Here is a 25,532-nt window from a genome sequence, read left to right on the forward strand (position 1 = left end):
AGCCATCCACACATTCAACAATAGCCACCTCTAGTCTCAGTTGGCAGGCCACCCAGCATCACTTCCAACATCAAGTTCACACCTTCTTATGTGACATAGAGATCTTGTGCTTTGCCTCCTGATTCTACCAAGGAAGAAAAGATAAGCCAAGAACGGCTACTGTGGGGCTTAAATGGCTCAGGCTGGATCTTTTAATCATTGGAAAGAACTGGTGAACTGGAGGTGCCAATCATTTGATATCAAAATATAGAAAAAAATTTGAGGGAGAAAAAACTCCTGCAAAAAAACCTAAATTTTGAATGAAAGATTTAATATTTTATTTATTGACTTCATCTACAAATTTTTATCTTACTCATTTACACAAATATTTATTGAATGTCTGTCGTGTTCTAGGCTCTCAGCTAGGCACCCAGGGGACAAAAAAGAGCAAAAATAACATAATCTTGTTTTCTAGTGGCTCACATTCTCATGGCCAAGAATATAGGTATTGATTGATTTGTCATTAAAAAATATTTTCTACATCATTAACTCTTTTTATGTATATTTACCCATGTAAGAAAAACATAAAATACACTCACCTTGTTACAAATTATAATATCTTACATAAGGGTCTCTCTTCCCTTGTTTATTACCCCTACCAATCCTGACTCCCTTCCTACTGAATTTATGTGTATCCTCCTAGGCATTTTTTTAATGTAGTTATATATATGCTTTATAGTTTTCACTTGTTGGCTTTATAAACAGTAACATATTCTATATATCTTTCTGCATCTTGATTTTTTTCTTCTTAAAATATTACTTAAAGATCATTCTAAGTTAGTAAAGTTGTCTCTGTCTATTCCTTTTATCACTATATAGAATTCCATAAAATGGGTGAGCCAATAGTTTATCTGGCCATTTCCCCAATGACAGATATTTAGTCCAACGTCACTGACTTTCACATTGTCCTTGCAGGCTGGAGTTTGGAAATCCTTTATTTATTCTCTCACTGATTCATTCAACAAGTATTTCTCAAGTGCCTGTTTGTAATTTCATGAAACCCACTGTTGCACAGAACGATTTCTCTGGATAAAAAGTGCCTGGAAATCACATACCTTTGTGGTATACTGGCAGCAGAATGGCAAGAGTTGAAACTGGTCCCTCTGGAGAGAGTGGGAGTTTCTGAAAACTGATGCAGAGATCTGCAGTTGGGGAAAATACTACTGATAAGATGTGTTGATTTAGAGAGTCCCCTGGGAGATCACTGTGACTCTTTCCCTTCCAGAGCAAACACTTGCATTTCCTCCTCATTTCTCATCACCTCATAACGGCCACATCTTCGAAGAAGAGACTGCATGCAGCAGAGGAATTGTTCCTCTCTTCAAGAGGGTTGTGTTACAGAAGGTGTGAGAATTTAGGTGTTAGGTGCCCGCTAGTGCTCATTACAAAGGTGACAGAATGTCTCACTTTTGACAGATGGCAAATCATTGGGGAACCTTTCAGAAATACAGCTTTGCAAGGCACTAACTTTCAGGAAGAAGTTAAGATTATGGGATGAAAGAGGTACAGTAAGCACCTCTTTCAGAGGCCACCGAAGCATCTTCCCATAATGGGGGAGGATTTCATATTGCATAGTTAACACTCCCCAGGTGCTGTCACCCACGTGCAACACTAGCAAACTCCTTTATTCTGTGTGTGTGCTCAGTTTGCTGAGTTGTTCCCGACTCTTTTGAGACCCCATAGACTGTAGCCCTCAAGACTCCCCTATCCATGGGATTCTCCAGGCAAGAATACTGGAGTGGGTTGCCATTTCCTCCTCCAAGGGATCTTCCTGACCCAGGGATTGAACCTGTGTCTCCTTCATTGGCAGGGGAATCCTTTACCATTGAGCCACTTGGGCTTCCCTTTACTATGGTAAAAGCGAAAATGTGTGTCTCTATCCTAATAGGCAGTACAAATCACTTGAAAGTGTTTCCAAACAGAATAGAACTGTTATAGTTCACTTTTATATAGCTTAGATATGCTATAACTCACCTAGTTTCATCAAATATAATAGAAGTTGGCAAAAAATTATAATTTATTGAAGAATACAATGTTGATATCAATTATCCCAAGGAGGAGAACAAATTATCTTACATGGGCTCCTGAATTTGCCTTAGTCCTGTCCATGTTTGGTAAGAATAGCTGGGCACTACCTATCTTTGTTCAATTGCTTCTCTGCCCTAAGGCTGAGAAAGGGCACATTTCTGAAAAATAAAGATTCTGTTTTAATAGATGATTGAGCTTTCTGGGAGCCTTGGAGGGGCTTCCCTGGTGGCTCTGCTGCTGCTGCTAAGTTGCTTCAGTTGTGTCCGACTCTGTGCGACCCCATAGATGGCAGCCCACGAGGCTCCTCTGTACCTGGGATTCTCCAGGCAAGAACACTGAAGTGGGTTGCCATTTCCTTCTCCAATGCATGGGCTCAGACAGTATATAATCCACCTGCAATGCAGGAGATGTGGGTTTGATCCTTGGATGGGGAAGATCCCCTGGAGACGGGAATGGCTCCTTACCCCTGTATTATTGCCTGGAGAATCCCGTGGACAGAGGAGCCTGGTGAGCTGCAGTCCATGGAGTATAAAGAGATGGACACGACTGAGTGACCGCCACTTTCACTTTTCTTGGAAGACAGGCAGAAGATACCTTTCACTTCCCGCCTCCTCTCAGTGTGCCCTAGGCCTGCCATAATTTTTGTTTCACTCCGTGTTTGAGATTCATGCTTTACTTTGTAATGTTCAGCAGAGCTCCCCAGTCACCGGCCTGGACTTGGATCCAGGGGCAGCTACATATAGTCACAGTTGTAAGGAAGCTGGAGGAGCATGGGTGCATCCTTGGCCTTGACTCTCATTTTCCTCTTCCACAAAAGGAGCTGCCTGAAGAATTTCTGTGGTCCCTATTTCTATATGGTTCTGTGAGTAGCAAAAACATATAATCTAAGAGGGGAAAATTATGCCCAAGTAGCAATTTAGGTGTGAATTGATACGAGTTGGAAGAATACAGTATTGAATATTTGGTTTTCTACTAGTTTGAATGATATGGAAAATGCAAGAGTGACTAGAGCGGAGGAGGCAGAGTTCCCAGCCCTCCAATGCACATGGTCTACTCCAGTGGTTCTTAAACTAGAGTGTGCTTCAGAATATTTGAAAGGCTTCCAAAAATCATTGATTTCTGACCCTTAGGTCCAAATTTTCTGATGCAGTGTGCTGAAGTGACTTGGAATTCTATTAAGTTCACAGGTGATATTGCTGCCACTGTTGGGACCATTTTGAGACCTAGTCTATCCTCATATTAGGAAACTCAAACTGCTTTCTACCTAGCACTGGAAATTATATGTAATATTGTCTAGTTAATAGCATGATAATCAATGACATTGGCAATGTGAAAATATGAATGTAACTATTTTATGAACAAGTTCTCATGAATAGCTGAATTTTGGTAGAATACCATTTAGGAATATATTTTCATTAAATTTCCCCTTAAGTCAGCATTTACTGATTTAATCTGCTCACTCCTTTAGGACAATTAAAGAACCTCCATTTTTCTCAAGGCTGGTGAAAATAGTCTAGGCACTTTGGCTGAACCAGGGCCAAGATGCCAAGACCCATGGCATTACTAAGAGACCTCCTCACTTCCAGTTCACTTATGAAAGATGTGTCAGTAAAACCCTGGAGTGAAACAGCCATCCCGCCACCTACCTCATGTAGTCTTTCACAGTCACTGGAACCATTCCTTTTTCAGGAAAAGGAACTGCAACAGAAAAGAGGAGATGAGCTTAATTTCCTTGTTTTCTCATGGAATACTTTTCTCACCCTAACTGAACTAACATGGGATTGATTTCCATATCCAAGATTGTTATCAACATGAGATACAAGGTATCTCTGTAGCAAACAAGACAGAATGTAATTAATGGCTAAATTGTGTGACAAGCCCTTGAGGAAATGGGGTACTTGCTCAGTGAAGAGGGAAGTCAGTGGTGAATGAAGTAATCAGCAAAAGTTTCATGGAGGAAGAAGTACCTGTCTTGGATTTTTAAGAATGGGAATAATTTGATAAACGGAAGAGGTGTTGTCATGAAAGAAGAGGGTCTATAGCAAGGCCAAACATAGTGATAGGACTAAGCTGATTAGATCACAGGACGTTTTGGGATATTCTCTCCTGGTACATGAGATTGGGGAGCAAGGACAGACAATACATGAAGGACCCAGCATACGTGGACTATCTTCCATTAATCTGTACCACCTAATCCTTACAACAGTCTTTTGATTTAGCACCTATTCTTAGCTTTCAGATAAGGAAATTGAGACTCACGGAAAGTTGAGTAATGAGCCCATGATCACACAGTCAAAAATAGCAGACTTAGGAATTTATCATTACCTTTATTATATATTATGGCGATAATAAGTGGGTGCATGCTTAGTAGTGTCTGACTCTTTTTGTGACCCCAAGGACTGCAGCCTACCAGGCTTCTCTGTCCATGGAATTCTGCAGGCAAGAATACTGGAGTGGGTTGCCATTTCCTCCTCCAAAGGATAGAACCCCTGTCTCCTGCATCTCTTGCATTGGCAGGTGGATTCTTTACCACTGAGCCACCTAGGAAGCTCATTATAACAATAATAAGTTACTATTTATTTAACATTATCTTTGTGTGAAGCAATGTGCTAAGCAGGTTACATGCACAAAATTTATCCATGAAACAAGTATCATTCATGCCCACTTAACAGAGAAGCAAACTGAGGCTCAGATTAAGTGAATTTCCCATGGTCAGTAGGATGCAACAATTTACTTTTGTTTGTTGCTATTGTTTCAAGACACTACACTGTCAACAGACTGTCTTGTAGCTTACCTGAAAGTCAGAAAGAAGAGTTTATATGTATGTGTCAGAACATGGAAAACCACAAAAAGTTTTTCAGCAAACAAGTACATGTAGAAAGATGATGCTGAAAGTCCATTTGCCTGGTTAGTGATGCTGAGGACAGAATAGAAGAGCTACATATCAGATGCCAGAGAGGCCTATTCAGGGGCCGATGCAGTACTCAGAACCTGTTTCGTGAGATAACCCTGTAGCAGACTTCTGCACTTTCAAGGTGAACGACCATTATAATAATAACTATGTGACATTTCTTATGTGACTCAAACTTATGAACCAAATTAGAAATGAACATAGAATCCAAACTCGTCTTTTTTGCCTGTCATATCTATAGTTTTAAAAATATGGGTTTTAGCAGAGGAATTCTTTTACAAATTTCCAGTAATTTAATTATGTAAAAGGAGTGTTGTTCTGGACAAAGTGGATTACCATTTAGCTCCTTTCACCCTGTGAGTCACTGCCAAGATCCACAGTTTGAAAAACATCATCTGTTCAAATCTCTCACTTCGGTGTGTGTGCATGCTAAGCTACTTCAGTTCTGTCTGAGTCTTTGTGACCCTATGGACTGTAGCACCCCAGGCTCCTCTGTCCATGGGATTCTGCAGGCAAGAATACTGCAGTGGGTTGCCATGCCTTCCTCCAGGGGATCTTCCTGACCCAGGGATTGAATCCTTGTCTCTCGTGTCTCCTGGATTGGCAGGAGAGTTCTTTACCGCTAGCGCCACCTGGAAGTGAAGTGAAGTGAAAGTCATGTCCGACTCTTTGCAACCAAGGACTATACAGTCCATGGAATTCTCCAGGCCAGAATATTGGAGTGGGTAGCCTTTCCCTTCTCCAAAGGATCTTCCTAACCCAGAGATTGAACCCAGGTCTCCCACATTGCAGGCGGATTCTTTACCAGCTGAGCCACAAGGGAACCCCAAGAATACTGGAATGGGTAGCCTATCCCTTCTCCAGTGGATCTTCCTGACCCAGGAATCGAATGGGGGTCTCCTGCATTGCAGGCAGATTCTTTACCAACTGAGCTATCAGGGAAGTCCTGATAGAGCCACCTGGAAGGCAGTGCTAATCCACTGCTGGACTCTTGGTCGCTGAATTCAGCCTCAGAGCTTCTCAAATCATAAAACCAATGCCAATTGATTGAAGTTGTCACATGGAGAGAAAGCCTATTTGCCGCTTTATTAATCATGTTATAGACACAAGCACGGCATAATTTTTGGTAGTCATGTTGTAATGACTTGATGAATTAAATAATAGGTTGTCCAAAATGAAAGGTTAAAATAAATATTTATCATTTTAAGCAATTATTTTTTTTTTCTATTTCTCTCTCCCCTTGCTTTGCATATATCTTACAAAGTCAGGCTCCGTTTGTGCCTCGTTAGCTTATCCAGAGAATTCCGGAGTTTCTGAGCAGCGTTTCTCACATAAAATATTCTAGAGTTCTAGAATATCTGGCTTCATGTTCTGCCAGTGCCACCACTCTTGCCACTACATCATTCTTTTCTGGTTGTTGGCTATTGAGCTGGATTTCCTGGAACTCATGAATGAACGTGTACATCCAGACCAGGGGGCTGACATTGTGGTCACGGAAAATTGCTCAAACTGTCAGAGAGGAAATGACCCGTTTTCAGCTACTGATGAAAAGAGTTAGCACAGCCTTGTTGCATTTTCAAAAGCCGTAGCCCTGTAGAAAATCTAAGTCATCCAGAAACTACCACGTCCCTGCACCCAGGGCGTCCTCATGGGATTCTAGTGTCCGCACAGATTTAGTGGTCACGTTCCATGGATCACACACCGCAGCTCTGCTGTCCAGCTTCAGGACTGATCTGGTTGCCAGGAAACCCAGGGCAGCCCCACAAGGGAAAAGGAGCCCCAGATGATAACATATTTTCTCGGGGATGTGCAAAGTGGCCCTGCTAGTTCACAGTGGGGGAGTCTTATGGTGTGATGACACACACACGAAAGCCTCACACAGTTACAGCATCAGCAGGGAAAAGGCTTTCTCTCCTTCCGCTTTATGGTTCCCTTTAAGGCCCAGACATTGCTGATGATTAGGGGCTGGGCGAGATGTTTGACTCTCCTTACCCGAACCCCACTCTCACTAATGTTCAGATACAGCTTTTACATCTTTTGTTAGACTCATCATCCTCTTTCGTCTTGATCTTGTTTAAAATGACACAAACATCAGTCTCTATCCAATGTATTCAGAGGCGTAGACTTCTCTGCTGCCAAGCTCAGATTTAAACCCACTAGATAAGCCTGATTTTTAAAATTATAATACAATGATCAGAAATTAATTGGCTTCACCGGTTTTATTTCCATGTTTCATCGGGGCTCCCAGTGTCCTAGGAGACCAAGGGGTATTTTTAGTGTTGTTATGTATTTATTTTCTGTGGTGACTGTGGAAGCAGCAACTGGCCATACCAGTGTTTGGACCCAGACAGTTGAAACACACAGGACAGCATGAGACTATTATTCTATGCCCGTTTGAGGGCTTTTTGGTTTTAGTTTTGTTTTTTGTTTTCCACTTCGTTGATTTATAAAGTAAATTTCCTGGAGCCTGAAGACAGGCTTGTTAGGGTCAGCCCCTTGCATTTTTGCCTGTTTTGAATAATTAGCCAGAAGCTGGTAGTCTAGTTCTCAGCAGCATTGGGATTCCTAGACTTTCATTAAGACCCGGAAGATCCAAGCCCCCGTGCAGTTCTCTTCAGGGCAGCCTCTGTTAGGCGACACGCTCTGCAGTTCTCGGCAGTCTCTCCTAGTCTGCCTGGTTCATCAGCACTCACCTGACTTTCTTCTGGAAGCATTGGAGTCTGGGACCTCTAATCAGAGCGTGACACCCAGGGAATGTCATCATGGGACAAACAAACTGCTCCTGTTACAAACAAACTGTTCCTCAGGCTTCTGCAGGTAGAAGAGCAGATGGGCTTGTGTTCACCACATAAGCCTGCTGCTGCTGGTGGTTTAGTTGCTGAGTTCTGTCTGACTCTTGTGACCCCATGGACTGTAGCCCGCTAGGCCCCTCTGTCCAAGGGATTCTCCGGGGAAGAATACTGGAGTGGGTTGCCATTTCCTCCTCCAGAGGAAATGCTAAGTCCCTTCAGTTGTGTCCAACGCTTTGCAACCTTACGGATTGTAGCCCACCAGGCTTCTCTCTCCATGGGATTCTCCATGAATACTGGGGGCAAGAATACAGGAGTGGGTTGCCGGGCCTTCCTCCAGAGGATCTTCCTGACCCAAGGACTGAACGTCCGTCTCTTACGTCTCCTGCATTGGCAGGCGGGTTCTTTGCCACTAGCGCCACCTGGGAAGCCCTTTTTACTGCTAGACCTCCTCAGTTCCACACTGGCTTCTTCTCTGGGTGTTTGGTTCTGCATTTTCTCCGTTTCTTTGTCCTTCCAAGATAGTACTCTTGTTAGGTTTTTAAAACCAGATTTTACTCTCTAAAGGCATGGAGGCAACAAAGAAAAATTTAAGGTCCTATTTTCAAGATTCCTAAGGGCTGATCTGAAGGAAAATTAAAGTGAGAAAAAAAATTTCCCTGCTCTACTGAATACATCCCATTGCCTGGGTTAAAATGCCAGTTCTGATTCCCTTTCAGATACTTGAGTCTCCAGCCACCCTCCCTACTGTCAGGTGGGCTTCAGCCATCTGAAGCAGCAGACACCGCACTTAACCCTGCAAAATGCATTACTGGAGAAGATGTAGTGAGATATGCAGAAGGCACTAATTAGCACCTTTATTGGCTTGGAAAGCATTTTTTATTTTGGTTTTCCTAAGCATTTCTGACTGATTCATGGAAGACATTTGGTTCTTTGGAATATCGTCCAATAGACTAATCAAATTACATTTTCACAGGGCTCTAAAATAATAACATTCTGCAGCTTTCTGTGTATTTAACTCCTGCATGACCAAGATAGTAGAGGCAGTTAAAAGGGTTTGTTTGCCTCAGCTGGCAATTTATTAAACTATATTCTTACAAAGAAGAGACTCTGGCATTCTCCCTGACCTTCATGCTCAGAACTTTAAAGCTAGTTGTGATGCTTTGCTTCTCTTCATCCAGATAGTTGTCTATTTTACAGGTGCTGTGGACTCTTCTCTATTCCTTTGCTGACACCCAGCCCAAGCCCTCATCACCTCAAGCCTGAGGTCAGCTTCTTCCCAAAGCATGCACCCTCTTCCCATTGCCAGGATGAACACTGGAATCTGCCATTTCTCTTCTCAGAAGCCGTTCATAACTCATTACAATAGAGACGGCAAATGTGAAACACCTGCTTCGGTTCCCCAATGCAACACCAGTGGAGTTATTAGTTATTACTCATGACCCTCTATTCAGGTGAACAAAGATATGGCTTCACAGTTCCACTCAACACAGACCCCAGCTGCACTACCTGTCCTTTCCCTGGAACCTGTGATGATACTTCTTTGCCATGTCTATGCTAAGAAAGGGTGATACTCTCTTTCTGGATTTTAAGGCATTTATAAACTGATCACACCTTATCTGACAGTGACCTTTACAATTTTGTTAATCGATCATATCTTACTAATTTGAGGTGGTACAGACCAAGTGTCATAAGCATAGACCCCACGATGGATGTGACTGGTGTTCAGAAGGCAATTTGAGTCTCTTAGGGCAGATGTCAGGAAGGGCCTTACAAAGGACATGGGACTCGGGTAAGATCTCAAAAGAAGAATGAGAGGTAAACAGAACAGGAAAGACTTTAAGAAAGGAAGAACTGGATGAAGAAAGAGAATGGACTAAGGATGTAATGAGAGGAGATAAGACTAGACAGTCTTGTAGAAAATTGGTATAGGTTATATTCATACTGTAATGGCCCTGAAAAGCCAGACTAACATACTTGAGAGCAGGACTCATATATTCTACATCTTTGCACCCTTCACCTTGCACAATTCTCTGCTTTGAATGCTTTCATTTGAAAAGTATTATTTTTCAATATGTTCATCTTTAACACAGTTTCTAACAACTTTTTCAAAGGGAACATCTATTATGTTACACTGGATTTACTTTAACCTATTCCTATAATATAGATCACAAATTTAGAACTTAATTTAGCAAGTTCTTATTATAAAAAAATTCCTCTGGAAAGGGATAGGTTTACTCTTCAGGGAGCTCTCTGAGAAACAGTGAAGAAATGTCTAAATAGTAAAAATGACAAATGAATTAAGCACCTATCGTGTAATCTATGGCACTGAGCAGAACTTTGACAGAACCTGTCTCATGCTGTTGAAGTTGGCTCTAGATTTTTCACTTGCAGTTGTGTGTGGATGTGTTATTAAGCAAGAATATGACATATAAAACTGCATGTCAGCTCATGCTTTTGGTGTATGTGTCTGCCCTGGTAGCATCAGGATGGCGTGCTTCACAGGCAGACAGAGCTGATGTCAGATTTGTTCTCTGTGTGGCCCTGGGTTTGCCACACATCAGCTCCTCCCTCCAAGCTTTCTTATACAGTTTTACAGTGGAATCGGGGAGTAAGGGTGAGTCAGCAGCCTAAGAAGAGGACCCTTAACATCCATGACCATGATCCCTGTAGCACTACCAGTGACCCCAAAGAGGCTCTGAATGTCCTACTGTGTCTGCGGTTAAAGGGAGGTCTGTGGATCCTTATGGAGCCCAAGCCGAGAATCTGACTTCTTTGCTTGTGAAGCTGGTGACCAAGAGGAGTTAGTCTGCACCCACTGATGGTGGTTCTTAGAAAGGAAAAAGAGAAAGAAACTGAAGGATGCCCATGAGGCTCTTTCCTGTGAGTTATCCATGTGTCCTGATCAGAGGTTCCCTGAAGATACATAAAAAGGAGACTGTGGGACCACTCTGCTAATATGCCCTAATGTTTGTCAGAAGACGGGGCAGAAAGTACAAAACCATCCCTTGCAAAGACTCGGGATGTAAGTAGTATGGGAAGATGTCCAACTTTTGGTAATTCTTAATATTCACATGGAAAGAAGGAGCAAGGGCCTTTAGGTAATTTTCATAAAAGGAGCAGCCCAAATGATTTCTATCAGTAAGTAAACCTGGGTAAGCAGTGTTTCAATGAAAGAGACTTCAAAGCCTCAAGAGACAAGGCCCTGGAGGGAGATCCAGGCTCTGCTGATGGCTCTGGGAAGCCAGGGAAAGTGCTACAATCACCTCAGTACATCTTGGTCACTGGATCATCCCCATCAGCCGATACACCTGGCTGTAACAGCTCTCATCCCCAGAAAAAGAACATCTTCTCTGTCTCCACCTCTCATCCAGCTATTGTTTTAGTCACTGCTCCCTTTTGCCTCATCACTCCTCCAAATACTTTTCTGTCTCCACTTCCTCTACTCCCATTTCTCACTTGAAGGTCGTATAACCAGCCTTTCTCCCCAACTATTCCTCTGAAATAGCTCTTTTCAAGGTCACCAGTGACCTAATTGCCAAACAAGTGTCATTCCTCATCATATATACCCCGTTAATGACAGTTGACAGTGTTGATAATTCCCTCCTTGACACCTTAACTCTATTAATCTTCCAGACACTTTTCTCTTTGTCCTTGTTTTACTTCATGACCTTCTCCTCCTCTTCCTCTCTTGCTAGTTTTTCCATATCTCTCAGGCTTCTTCTCTGTCTCTATGCACTTGCTTGGTGACCTTATTTGAACTTCTGGGTTATCATCATCTGTATACCATCTAGACCCAAACAGTTATCTATTAATTCCTGGACTTTCCCCCTGAACTCGAGATTTGTATTTCCAATTAGTACAAATATATCCCTATTTTGGGCTTCCCTTGTAGCTCAGTCAGTAAAGGATCTGCCTGCAGTGCAGGAGACCTGGGTTCAATCCCTGGGTTGGGAAGATCCCTTGGAGAAGGAAATCACAACCCACTCCAGTGTCCTTGCCTGGAAAATCTCATGGACAGAGGAGCCTGGTGGACTGCAGTCCATGGGGTCGCAGAGTTGGACACGACTGAGCGACTAACACTAACACTAACTAATCCCTATTTATTAGTATCTCTTTAGGTTTCTATTTGGTATTTGAATCATAGCATGCCTAAAATTGCATCTCTTACCTCAAGCCTGATTCTTCTATGTTCTTCCCATTCCAATAAATGACCATGCACCCTGCCCAAATGCTTGGGCAAATTTCACTGCGATCATCCTTGGCTTTTCTTTCTCTCTTTTATATTCTACATCCACAAGCATATCCTCTCCTTCCTATATTCCAAATATATCCAAATAAATCTAGCACTACTCTCTGCAACATTTGCTATTGCCCTGGTCTATGCCCTCATCTTGTTTTCCATAAGTTATTTCCTTAGCCTCCTAACAGGGCTCCCTGGTTCTACCTTTTCTCCAACAGAATTTATTTTCCAAGTAGCCACTACAGCTGTCCTGTTAAAAAGAACCAAGGCTATGCCACTACTTTGTATAAAACATTATACAAATGTTTTTGTATAAAACATTTTCCCTATGAGTAAAAGAAAGATTTTTACAGGGATATAGCCCTAAATTATGTGACCTCTGAATAGTTCTTTAACTCATAGCTCTTTGCTGTATTCCTTGCTCACTTAGCTGCAACTATTTAGGCTTGCTATTCTTAGAATACAGAGAGACCATTCCCATCCCAGGGCCTTTGCACATTCTGTCTCATGTGCCTGGAACAGTTCATCCTACAAATAAGCCAATGTCATACCCCTTCACTTCATTCAGGTAGCTGCTGAAAGGTACTTTATCTGAGACATTTAACCTCACTGTATATACTCCTGGCATATTATATATTTATATGTTTATTGTGTCTATCTCCACTGCATCTTTTTTCTTCAGTATCTCCAATCTTAATGGAGTATCCAGTTTATAGGAGGCAGTCTATGCATATTCGTTAAATAACTGGAGAATGGAATAAAAGGGTATCTGTCAGAAGTTTTGTGTACTTATGGGCATGGAAATGGAATTGATAGCATATCCCTAGTTCTCCTAGTTCTCTAGTCTCCAGACTAAGTCTAAGACTCAAAGAAAGATATGGGTTGCAGGAAGAAGCTGAAAGTTGATTCCCATCATGAGTTCTGTGTGACCCAGCACATTAATAATGCTACCTAGATCCACACATGCGGTATAATAGAAAAGAGTGTCTCCATAAATTCTCTAAGAATTGGAGCACCAGAGGAACACAAGAAGAACGGACACTCAGGAAGTGATGAGACACGAACTGTCCGTGTGTTGACACCCAGGAAATTCTGTTAGAGTAGAAGCAGTGTCAGTGAAAGTCAACTCTTTCATAAAAATATGTGAGGCACCTTCTGTTGGCTCCCAGAAATACTAATATTTACAGGGGATACTTTACAATAGACCCTGTGAACCAAGATAGAGGCAGTAATCTCAGAATTGGTGGGCTAATTTCATTGTAATGTAATGTTTACCCACAGGCTTGGAGAAACCTGAGGCAAATTTGAGTTATAGGAGTTATTTATAGATTAATTTCAGAATTCCTTTTTATATCTTCCTCTATACATTTTTTAGTTAATAATTTAAAAATCTTTATGCACCTCAAGTATAAATGAAATAAGGTTTTATTACTTTATTTAGGAAGTATCCTTTTTTGCTATCCAAACTTGGCTCACAGAAATAAGGAAAGTCTAGGGAGAAAATTAATGGCCATAGATTTACACCAGTATGTGGTATACTGGTTTCTGGTAAGAAGAGCATAAACTTTGAAATCAAATAGACTTGAGTTCAAATCACGTTTCCACCTCTTTGGCTTTATGTGGTTTTGGGAAAATCTCTTAACTTTACTGAGTCTGTTTCTTCAGTATTTAATGAAATTAATCAGTCACCTGGTTTGAGGAGTATGTCATAATGGTTTTCAAATATGCAATAAGCATTCGATATGTAATAATTATTACTCAAAATAATCAGCGTTATTATAACTTTTGAGACTGAAATGGATAGAGATCAGAAACCTAGTGAGCCTCAGGAAAAAAATAGAATTTTCCAACTATTAAGCATTAGTTTCTTAGTCTTGTCAATTTTCTAAGAGCTTAGTTTCTTATAATTTAAAATTTCTAGAGTTAAGGTAGAATAACTTATGACTTGCCAGAAAATTCTTTGATTCATCCTTTTTTTTTTTTAATTTTAAGATCCAGATGTGGCCATTTTGTATTTCTACAGATACTTGATTGCCTTTTAAAAATTAGCATTGTCCCAGTTAAAAAAAATTTAATTCAAGAGAACTGAGCTGTGGCCCTGAAAGCTGGTACAAGAGTCAGAAGAGCTGGAAGGGGAAGTGGTTGCCAGGGAGCTGACCCACTCTGCTCATGCTTTGACTTTTCCAGCAGGGATGCTGATGCAGAGCTTTCCTCCCAGGATACTCCCAGGGGCATCCATGCATAACATGGACAGTAATTTATACTATAGTCTAGAGAGGCCACGGAGCTACAGAGTCAGATAGACCTATGTTCAAATCTCAACTCACTTTCCTCCTGGCTGGTTACTTTGGGCAAGTTACTTAACCTTCCTGAGCTTCATTTACCTCTTTGCAAAAGTTAATAATGATGATATCCACCTCAGAAGATGGTTCTGGTAAATGAGATAATATGCATATAGAGTACCTAGCCTGTGTGCCCTTGACATGTATTAATTTCTTTCCCCTCCGAGTTTTACTGAAGATACTGAACTGCCAAGGGTTAGGGGGCTTTACCTAGCATAACAGTGGTGAACAAGATGGACCAACCAGATTCCAGCTGAGTAAAAATTAGAATTTAGGGGACCACAGAGCATTATTCCAAAGAATCACCACAAGAAGCCAAGATCTGACCTTGGCCATCTCAAAAGAGAGGAGGAAATCAGCAACAGGGCCACTGAAACCTTATTCCACCTCTTCATTTTATTTGACGCCCACTAGAATGCCTTCCATGGGAGGTACAGGGTCATGTGAAAGATGAGCAGGCACTTGGATATTGCTGCTACTTTAATGAAGAAAGCCTCAGAATTATCACTAAGAGAAGCAAACAGCAGAATGATTTCTACTTGTAGTTGGTTGAGTAGTATTCACCCAAATTTCACTTCAGTATTTGAAATTTCACTTCAGAATTTGAAATTTCACTTCAAAATATATCCTTTATCTGGAAACAGGGTCTCTGCAGATATAATTAGTAAAGGTGAGGTCATACTGGGTAAAGGTGAGACTTAAACCCTAAATCCAATGACTGGTGTCCTTAAGAGAAGAGGAGAAGACTCAGTGGGGAAAGTCAGCCATGTGAAGACAGAGGCGGAGGATGCAAGGATAAAAGGAATGCCAGGGTTGATGGGAGCCATGAGAGAGAGACCAGGCAGGCCTCTTCCCTAGAGCCTTTAGAGAGAGAATAACCTTGCTGACACTTGATTTCAGACCTTCAGCCTTCACAACTGTGAGAGAATGAATTTCTGTTTTTAAGCCACCAGTTCAGTTCAGTTCAGTTCAGTTCAGTTGCTTAGTCATGTCCGACTCTTTGCGACCCCGTGAATCGCAGCACGCCAGGCCTCCCTGTCCATCACCAACTCCTGGAATTTACCCAAACTCACGTCCATCGAGTCGGTGATGCCATCCAGCCATCTCATCCTCTGTTGTCCCCTTCTCCTCCTGCCCCCAATCCCTCCCAGCATCAGGGTCTTTTCCAATGAGTCACCTCTTCACATGAGGTGGCCAAAGTATTGGAGTTTCAGCTTCAGCATCAGTCCTTCCAATGAACACCCAGGACTGATCTCCTTTAGAATGGACTGGTTGGATTTTCTTGCAGTCCAAGGGACTCTCAAGAGTCTTCTACAACACCACAGTTCAAAAGCATCCATTCTTCAGTGCTCAGCCTTCTTCACAGTCCAACTCTCACATCCATACATGACCACTGGAAAAACCATAGCCTTGACTAGATGGACCTTTGTTGGCAATGTCTCTGCTTTTGAATATGCTGTCTAGATTGGTCATAACTTTCCTTCCAAGGAGTAAATGTCTTTTAATTTCATGGCTGCAATAACCATCTGCAGTGATTTTGGAGCCTCCAAAAAATAAAGTCTGACACTGTTTCCACTGTTTCCCCATCTATTTGCCATGAAGTGATGGGACCAGATGCCATGATCTTCATTTTCTGAATGTTGAGCTTTAGGCCAGCTTCTTCACTCTCCTCTTTCACTTTCATCAAGAGGCTCTTTAGTTCCTCTTCACTTTCTTCCTTAAGGGTAGTGTCATCTGCATATCTAAGGATATTGATATTTCTCCCAGCAGTCTTGATTCCAGCTTGTGTTTCTTCCAGTCCAGAATTTCTCATGATGTACTCTGCATATAAGTTAAATAAGCAGGGTGACAGTATACAGCCTTGACGTAGCCACCAAGTCTGTTGTAATTATTTATGGCTGCCTTAAGAATGAACGCACCACTCTACATCATAGTGGAATTGTGGGAGTTTTTTCATGATTTTCCCTCCAGCAGAGACTCCTTTCCTCTCTCTACTTCAGTTCCTTTTGGTTGCACCATAGTTTTCTCTCTGCAACACGCCTCATGACCTTCAGGTCTCCAGTTTCTGCTAGTACTGTTGTAGTTTCCACTTCCTAGTGCAGTGTTTGGCTTCAGACTTGGGATGCATTGAGCTCATTGTGATAAAAACACAGAGGGGCTGAGAGGATGCCTGCCTGCAGGCTCCTCTGCCCACCTCTAACCAGCTGTGACTAAAAATTGTGGCACTTGACCACTCAGATTCTTCACCTGTGAAACATAGATGAACACCAGCCTTGCTAGGTTACTGAGCTTAAAATATGATACATGAGGAAGGGCCTTGTAAAAGTGAAGGCTCAATTAAACTTGTAAGTAGCTATTCCATTATTATTAAAAACCTTACTAAAGATAAAGACCCTGGGAAATAGAAACTGTGTGTGTCTGATCTCAGACTCATTTTGTTACCCCTTCTTTCCTGCAGGTCTTCACCTCATGCCTTTATTTTATTGACTTGATTCAGAGGAGGAAGGTCCATGATTTGTCTTAATTCCTGGGAAGTGAAGCTTCTAATACACTTACTGACAACCCCAGAACTGGTTGCCAGACCTCCCACTATAAACTGGGAAAGATGAAATATCGGAGGGATCTGAAATGCTGGCTATATTTCTTAACTTCTTGTCTTTTCTTGAGAATGAACTATCAATAACAAAGGTTCTTAAATTCAACTTATTGGCAAGCATCTTTAGAGATTTTGGCATCATGAAACTTTCATATTAAAAAAAATAAGCTTGGCGAAGGAGGAAATTTTAATGATATACCTAGATTTTAAAGTAAAAATTCTTAAATTTAAACTGGCTTGTAGTAAATGGTCAATCTTAATTTAAATGGCAGTGAAGAAAGTGAAATAATTAAAACCAGCCAAGTAAGTAACAATTAGACTAATAATTTTCCCTCTAGTCAATAAATTCTTGTTTTATGTCATTTTTACATACGTTATTTAGGGCATTTCATCAATTTTAAAAACATTTTTTTCACATTTTAACAACTATGAAATCAGGATGTGTCTGGTAGTCAGTGTGGTCTATTATAATGCCTAGTTATAATCGACATGGATGGTTGTTTTGTTTTCTTATCTGAGTGGTACTTAAAATGTGGGTGCATTTTACAATTGAGGAGTCTTACATTCTAGGAAATACCATATTTGATTTAGTGAAGATGGAAACTGTGAGACCTGTAGATAAATTTCTTTTTCTACTTATAATGTTCTTATCAAATCTCAATGTAACAAGTGTGCCACATTTTCTGCCTCGGAAATACATACTTAATAGGTACACTGTTTGCTATAGAATTCAGTCATTCATTCTTTTTGAGAACAAATGCATCATTAGGAAGAGAAGATATAATTTTAAGACTGAAGGGTAGAAACTAGATTTAGAAATAAAAACACAATACAGTGTAAGGAAATATTAAACAGTTTCATTTCCATAATCACATCCTTGCAAAATGTCTTTACAGACCCAGTGAGTTTTCTGTTAAGAGTCTGAGCTAATGATATGGGCAAGAGTTCTGGTTTCCAGTCCCCAATCTGCTGCTTGATAACACCTATCCTTTCTGAACTTGTCTTACCTATTACACAAAGTGATTGAGCTGAATGGTTTCCAAGATCTGTTTCATTTTTAGGAACCTCTGGTAATTCTCATTTTAAAAAGATTTAGTCAAACAAACATTTTAATACATCTCCTACTCAGGTCCACAAAGCATAACTGCTTCTGGGTTCTCTTGTCTTACCAATGTGGTCGACGACTGGCTGAAAGTTTTCATTTACAGAGACACTATAAAGAAACAAAAGTATTGTGAGTCAAACAACAAAATTATGCTAAATTACTTTTAGATTAAACAGACCAGAGTAAGTGAAGAGCTAAGCTTTATGACAAGAGGACTTTAGGAAATCAGTGAACAGCTAGGGACTGAAATAGTGTTATTCTATTTTGTACTTTTAAGTGGATATATAACTTTTGCAATAAAAGATTAGTCTTTCAAACACCCAGTTAAAATGAAAATTCCTACATGTCACACCTTGTCCCAGAAGGGTTATCCACATGTTTTCATGGATCTTTGCAAGAAGGATGTGCAAGGGCATAAAGAAACACTTACAAGAATCCAGAGTCCAGCCACTGCTGAATAATTTCTTGTTTGGAATCTTCTACAAATGAGAAACAGACCAGTCAGTCAAAACAGAACCAGGTGAAGAGATATCACCCCATTAGTTAGCCACTACCCAATAGGTCCATTTCCTAGTATTTAATCACGTGTTTCTATTAAGCAGAGTCATTTTTCCCCCAAGGCAAAACTTCCTGTTTTCCATAACTGGCTTTTCCTGAGAATAAAGTATAAACTTGCCAAAAGACTATAACTTAAAGAGAAAGAAAATGTGAAAAGGAAAAAAAGAGCAAGAGATGTTAGAATAATTTTTAAATTACCTGGTGTGATACAAAGGCTGAAAAAGCGTGGGAGATTTTTGCCTTTCTCTTGTTGAATATAAATCACGTGGAGCCTCTCCTTACTGAATCACATTTACCTAAGGCAGCTAGCCAGTGATGTTTATTTGCAAGGAGTTCTCTGCCAGGTTAGAAAGTAAATTTGCATTCATTCCAGGGGCAAATTGCACTACAGTTCCAGAATTGCCAAAGGCATCCTGTGTTATAAAAGCATCAGTCTTTTAAGGTGGATCTTTGTCACTGGCTCAACGAACTAGTCAAGAGGCAAAAAGGAAAGGCTATAAAAGCAGTTTTTCCTGTAAATATTTGTTTCCTTTCCAGTTGGTTACAGGTTACTCTGGGCTTATTTTCTCTGACTTTATCCTAAGAAGCAGTAAGATACCGGAATTACTCCCTCACAAGGTGTCTGGTGAACCAAAAAGGCCAAGGGGACATGGGAGATGCTTAGTCTTCCACTGAGTTACTGTGAAGGGATAGAATAAATTGGTGGTGGCAAGGAAGAAAAGCCATCAAACAGTAACATTATAAACAAGCAAATAAGAAATCACAGTGAAAGGACAAATGTTTTCTTACTTATTACTCTTTAAACAATTAAAATTAGTAGCAACACCTTGTGCAAAGCTCTGCAAATAAGAGCCTTTCAATAAGATGTTTGCTGTCCTGCAAGAAGTCTCATATCTCTGGCATGAATGACACAGTTTTGGGGTGCTAGGGGACTTAGAATGAGGGGACATTGGAGTGGAAAGGAAGCCGAGTTCATTCTTTAGTTGGTCTGTTTCCATTAAGAAGGTTTGTATTTTAAGTGTCTGTAGGTGAAGTCAGATGTGCCCATTTCATAAAAGTTTTTGGTTATCATACCAGCAACACTGGCATCTTAACATTCAAGTCCTTGTTCCAAAATCATTTGCCCCAGCCCGAAGCTCCCCATCCCTCACCACTCATAATAGGTTGGTTTCAAATAACCCTGATGGCCTGTTCTCACCCAGCAGGGGGTTGGTGAGACTGCAGCTCTCCTCCTCAGAGCCAGGGGGCAGCTGCTCATCCAGAGGAGCCCATGCCTGCTTGGTGGACTTCAGGATGTCTCTTCTGCTCTTTTCCTGGCCTTGTTGTGACGTCTCCTCCATCCTAAGAGAGTAATTCAGCATGCTAATTAAAAACACACACACACAAACAAATGAGACACAACGAGTTCAGCTTCCAGGCTTGGTTCTGTAAAACGGAGAGGACCAGAGGGCTCACAATCCAATGAATGGATCCAGCTTCACAATTTCTGGGAGCCTGGCTCATATCCAAGCAAGTTCTCTGCCTCACTGTGACAACTGTTTCTTTTTGAATGGAGACACAGCTGGAGGCCAGGGACTAATGGCCTCACCCTTTATCCAGCCACATCCACACTCTGGAAGATTCAATCTAGTGGTCTTGTTAGTGGATAAGAAGCAAAGAAACTGGACTGGAGAGTGCCCCCAGTCAAGGAGAAAATTTAAAAGCATTGATTAACATAATAAGTATCCTACAAATCTGCCCAATAGTTACATTTATAATGATGTTTAGAGACCCAAAATGTAAAAAATGAGAAGGGCATTGGCAATAGATCAACCTGGCTGAATCTCATCTCTGCAACTTATTGTGTGGGCTTGTACAAATTGTATAATTTCTCTGCATTCCCTTATTTTTAATTGGGGGTAAACTGTACTGAATTTTAATAACCTTTAACCTCAGCAGAATTTTTATTATGTGCTAGATTCTATGCTGAATTCTATAATCTGTTATTTAATTTGTCAATGAAAGAAGTAATCTAATTGTCACAATTTTGTAGTAAATTTAAGAGCAGTGGGGTTAATTGGATACCCAAAGTCACACAACAAACAGGATTCAAACCCAGGTTCTGTACTCCAAACATGCTCCCATGACTATTAAACTGTGTATGAGGCTGCCCTGATGGCTGAAGTGGTTAAGAATCTGCCTGCAATGCAGGAGACACAGGTTTGATCCCTAGGTCATGAAGATCCTCTGGAGGAGGACATGGCGACCCACTCCATCATTTTTGTCTGGAGAATCCCATGGACAGAGGAGCCTGGCGGACTACAGTCCATAGGGCTGCAAAGAGTCAGACACAACTGAGCATGCAGATTCATGCTCATCTGCCCAAAAGGATGGTGAGACAACTGCGATATTAATAAATATATTATGCACATGATGGGAGAAGGCAATGGCACCCCACTCCAGTACTCTTGCCTGGACAGAGGAGCCTGGTGCACTGCAGTCTGTGGGGTCGCTAGGAGTCGGACACAACTGAGCAACTTCCCTGTCACTTTTCACTTTCATGCATTGGAGAAGGAAATGGCAACCCACTCCAGTGTTCTTGCCTGGAGAATCCCAGGGATGAGGGAGCCTGGTGGGCTGCCATCTATGGGATCGCACAGAGTCGGTCACGACTGAAGTGACTGAGCAGCAGCAGCAGCAGCATGCACATGATACAAGAAATATAGCCTGCCCCCATCATCTCATTTGGCCTTTATTAACATCATTGTGACCTTTACTAATGTCTCCTATCATAAGAAAGGAGACAGAAGCCTAGGGCAGTTGTGTAAATTGTTTAAAATCCCCAGACTATCAGCACATTGAGAACAAGGGCTTCCTTTACTAGCTGGTTGTCTATATTTGAATTATCAGCAGATAGTAGGTGCTAAATAAATATGTACAAAATTAAAATAGCAAGTGCAGCAATCAGAGAGGAAAAAGAAGTAAAAGGAATCCAAACTGGAAAAGAAGAAGTTAAACTGTCACTGTTTGTAGATTATAAGATATCACATATGGAAGATCCTAAAAATGCTACCAGAAAACTGCTAGAACTCATCGATGAATTTGGTAAAGTTGCAGGTTATATAATTAATACACAGAAACCTGTTGTATTTCTATATACTAACAACAAAAGATCAGAAAGTGAAATTCAAGAATAATTCCATGTACCATTACCTCAAAAAGAATAAAATACCTAAGAATAAACCTACCTAAGGTGGCAAAAGACCTGTACTCTGAAAAATATAAGATGCGGATGAAAGAAATCAAAGAAGACATAAACAGATGGAAAGATATACCATGTTTGTGGATTAGAAGAATCAGTATTGTCAAAATGACTATCCTACCCAAGGCAATCTACAGATTCAATGCAATCACTATCAAATTACCAATGGCATTTTTCACAGAACTAGAACCAAAAAAAAGATCTCAAAATTTGTAGAGAGACACAAAAGACCCTGAATAGCCAACACAATCTCAAGAAAGAAAAACAGAACTGGAGGAATCAGGCTCTCTGACTTCAGACTTTTCTACAAACCTACTGTCACCAAAACAGTATGGTTCTGGCACAAAAATAGAAACACAGATTAAGGGAAAAAGATAGAACACCCAGGAAAAGCCCATGCACCTCTGGTCAATTAATATATGACAAAGCAGGCAAGCCTACACACTGTTGGAAAGACGGTCTCTTCCACAAATGGTGCTGGGAAAACTGGACAGCTGCATGTAAAAAACATGAAATTAGATCATTCTTTAACTCCATACACAAAAATAAGCTCAAAATGGAGTAAAGCCCTAAATGTGAGACTGGAGACTATAGAACTCTTGGATAAAAACATAGGTAGAACACTTTCTGACATAAATCACAGCAGTATCTTTTTTCAATCTGTGTCCCAGAATAATGGAAATAAAAACAAAAATAAACAAATAGGACCTGCTTAAACTCAAAAGCTTTTGCACAGCAAAGGAAACATTAAACAAAACAAAAACACAGCCCACAGGTTTGGAGAAAATATTTGCAAATGATGTGACCAATAAGGGTGCTGGGTTGTGTTGTGCTAAGTCACTTCAGTTGTGTCTGACTTTTTGTAACTCTATGAACTGTAGCCTGCCAGGCTCCTGTCCATGGGATTCTCCAGGCAAGAATACTGGAGTGGGCTGCCATTTCCTTCTCCAAGGGATCTTCCCCACCCAGGGATAGGACCCTTGTTGCTTATGTCTCCTGCATTTGCAGGGAGGTTCTTTACCCCTAGCGCTGCCTGGGAATCCCTGACTGATAAGGGATTAGTCTCCAAAATTTACAACAGCTCATGACGCTGTTTGTAACAGCATCAAAACAAACAACACACTCAAAAATGTAGGCAGAAGATCTAAATAGACATTTCTCCGAGAAGACATACAGATGGTGAATGGGCGCATGAAAAGACGTTTGGCATTGTCAATTATTAGAGGAGTGCAAATCAAAACTACAATAAGATATAGCCTTACACCAGCCAGAATGGCTATCATGAAAAAAATTCCACAAAAAATAAATGCTAGTGATGGTGTGAAGAGAAGGGAATCCTTTTACACTTTTTGATGGGAATGTAAATTGGTACAGCCACTATGGAGAACAGTATGGAAGTTCCTTAAAAAACTAAAAATAGAACTACCATATGACCCTGTTGGAGAAGGCAATGGCACCCCACTCCAGTGTTCTTGCCTGGAGAGCCCCAGGGACGGGGGAGCCTGGTGGGCTGCCATCTATGGGGTCGCACAGAATCGGACATGACTGAAGCAACTTAGCAGCAAAAGCATGACCCTGTAATCCCACTCCTGGGCATATTTCTGCAAAAAAAACATGATCCAAAAGTATATTTGCACCCTAATATTCATTGCAGCACTGTTTACAATAGCCAAGGCATAAAAGCAGCCAAAATGTCCATTGACAGAGGAATGGATAAAGAAGATATAGTATGTGTATACAGTGGACTATTACTCAGTCCTTAAAAAGAATGAAACAATGTCATTAGCAGCAACATGAATGGACCTTCACTCCATGTCATACTCAGTGAAGAAATTCAGACAGAGAAGGAGAAACATAGCATGACATCCCTTATATGTGGAATCAAAAAATAAATGATACAAATGAAATTCCTTACAAAACAGAAAAGGATTCATAGACTTAGAGGATGAATTTATGGTTTCTGGGGATGAGGCAGGATGGGGAAAAGGATAGTTAGGGAGTTTGGGATGGACATGTACACACTGCTCTATTTAAAATGGATAACCAACAGAGATCTACTGTATAGCATATGGACCTCTGCTCAACGTTACGTGGCAGCCTTAAAAGAGGGGAGTTTAGGGGAGAATGGATACATGTATATGTATGGCTGAACCCCTGTGCTGTTCACCTGAAATTATCACAACTTTACTAATTGGCTATACCCGAATACAAAACAAAACGTTAAAAAAGTTAAAGTAACAAAGCTAGAGTACAAAACCATTAAACTTGACTGAATTCTTTCCAGGCATCTACCTGAAATTGTGTTAGTTTATTCTTCAAGTTTAAAGAAATGACTGAATAGTCAAATACCTACTTCAGCGTCATGTCTTAAATCCCTAAACTTCTGCACAATCACTGATAATATGACATGGAGACAATCATTCCTAATCAGTGTTTTAACAAATCAAGTTGTTCAGATTATTATAAACATTTGAATATTTTTATTTAATTACAGGTTAGCATTCTATGAGCAATTGGCAATAAGAGTCTTCTTACATGCTTTATATACTAAAATTCTGTTGTTCACTTGTATAAAAATACAATTATTTAACTTATATGAAGAGTACATCATGAGAAACGCTGGACTGGAAGAAACGCAAGCTGGAATTAAGATTGCCAGGAGAAATATCAATAACCTCAGATATGCAGATGACACCACCCTTATGGCAGAAAGTGAAGAGGAACTCAAAAGCCTCTTGATGAAAGTGAAAGTGGAGAGTGAAAAAGTTGGCTTAAAGCTCAACATTCAGAAAACGAAGATCATGGCATCTGGTTCCATCACTTCATGGGAAATAGATGAAGAAACAGTGGAAACAGTCAGACTTTATTTTTGGGGGCTCCAAAATCACTGCAGATGGTGACTGCAGCCATGAAATTAAAAGACGCTTACTCCTTGGAAGAAAAGTTATGACCAACCTAGATAGTATATTCAAAAGCAGAGACATTACTTTGCCGAATAAGGTCTGGCTAGTCAAGGCTATGGTTTTTCCAATGGTCATGTGAGAGTTGGACTGTGAAGAAGGCTGAGTGCCAAAGAATTGATGCTTTTGAACTGTGGTGTTGGAGAAGACTCTTGAGAGTCCCTTGGACTGCAAGGAGATCCAACCAGTCTATCTTAAAGGAGACCAGTCCTGAGTGTTCTTTGGAAAGACTGATGCTGAAGGTGAAACTCCAGTACTTTGGCCACCTCATGCGAAGAGTTGACTCATTGGAAAAGACTCATGCTGGGAGGGATTGGGGGCAGGAGGAGAAGGGGACGACAGAGGATGAGATGGCTGGATGGCATCACTGACTCTATGGACGTGAGTCTGAGTGAACTCCCGGAGTTGGTGATGGACAGGGAGGCCTGGTGTGCTGCGATTCATGGGGTCACAAAGAGTAGGACACAACTGAGCGACTGAACTGAACTGTTGCAGTAATAAACTACTGCAAATTATTACTTGGGATGACTGCTAACTTTATGTTTAAAAAGCAATTATTAAGAAATCTCAATTAATTAAAAATAAAGGCAGAGGGTGGACAGTTAATATCTATATTAATGGTGGGCCTTTTAGCCAGCTAATTTTGGAAAGTTAACTTTAGAAATGTCTTCTGGGAGCAAATAAATGTTTATAAAAATTTCAATGATAACATAAGACAGA

General features: G+C 40.8%; 1 protein-coding gene across 1 annotated transcript in view; it reads right to left on the reverse strand.

Moving 5' to 3' along the window:
- The window catches only part of ITPRID1 (ITPR interacting domain containing 1), a 105,831-nt gene that overhangs the window by 69,079 nt on the left and 11,220 nt on the right, over window positions 1-25,532 (reverse strand). The window contains exons 2-6 of the mRNA XM_040259684.1: window positions 19,810-19,973; window positions 18,484-18,532; window positions 18,118-18,161; window positions 3,714-3,765; window positions 1,095-1,181 (exon numbers count right to left, since the gene is read on the reverse strand). Of these exons, the coding sequence (XP_040115618.1) occupies window positions 1,095-1,181; window positions 3,714-3,765; window positions 18,118-18,161; window positions 18,484-18,532; window positions 19,810-19,972 (395 nt within the window). The 5' untranslated portion in view covers window position 19,973. The remainder of the gene's footprint in view (window positions 1-1,094; window positions 1,182-3,713; window positions 3,766-18,117; window positions 18,162-18,483; window positions 18,533-19,809; window positions 19,974-25,532) is intronic.

Source organism: Oryx dammah, unplaced genomic scaffold, assembly GCF_014754425.2.
Source record: "Oryx dammah isolate SB20612 unplaced genomic scaffold, SCBI_Odam_1.1 HiC_scaffold_18, whole genome shotgun sequence".
Taxonomy (NCBI): Eukaryota; Metazoa; Chordata; class Mammalia; order Artiodactyla; family Bovidae; genus Oryx; species Oryx dammah.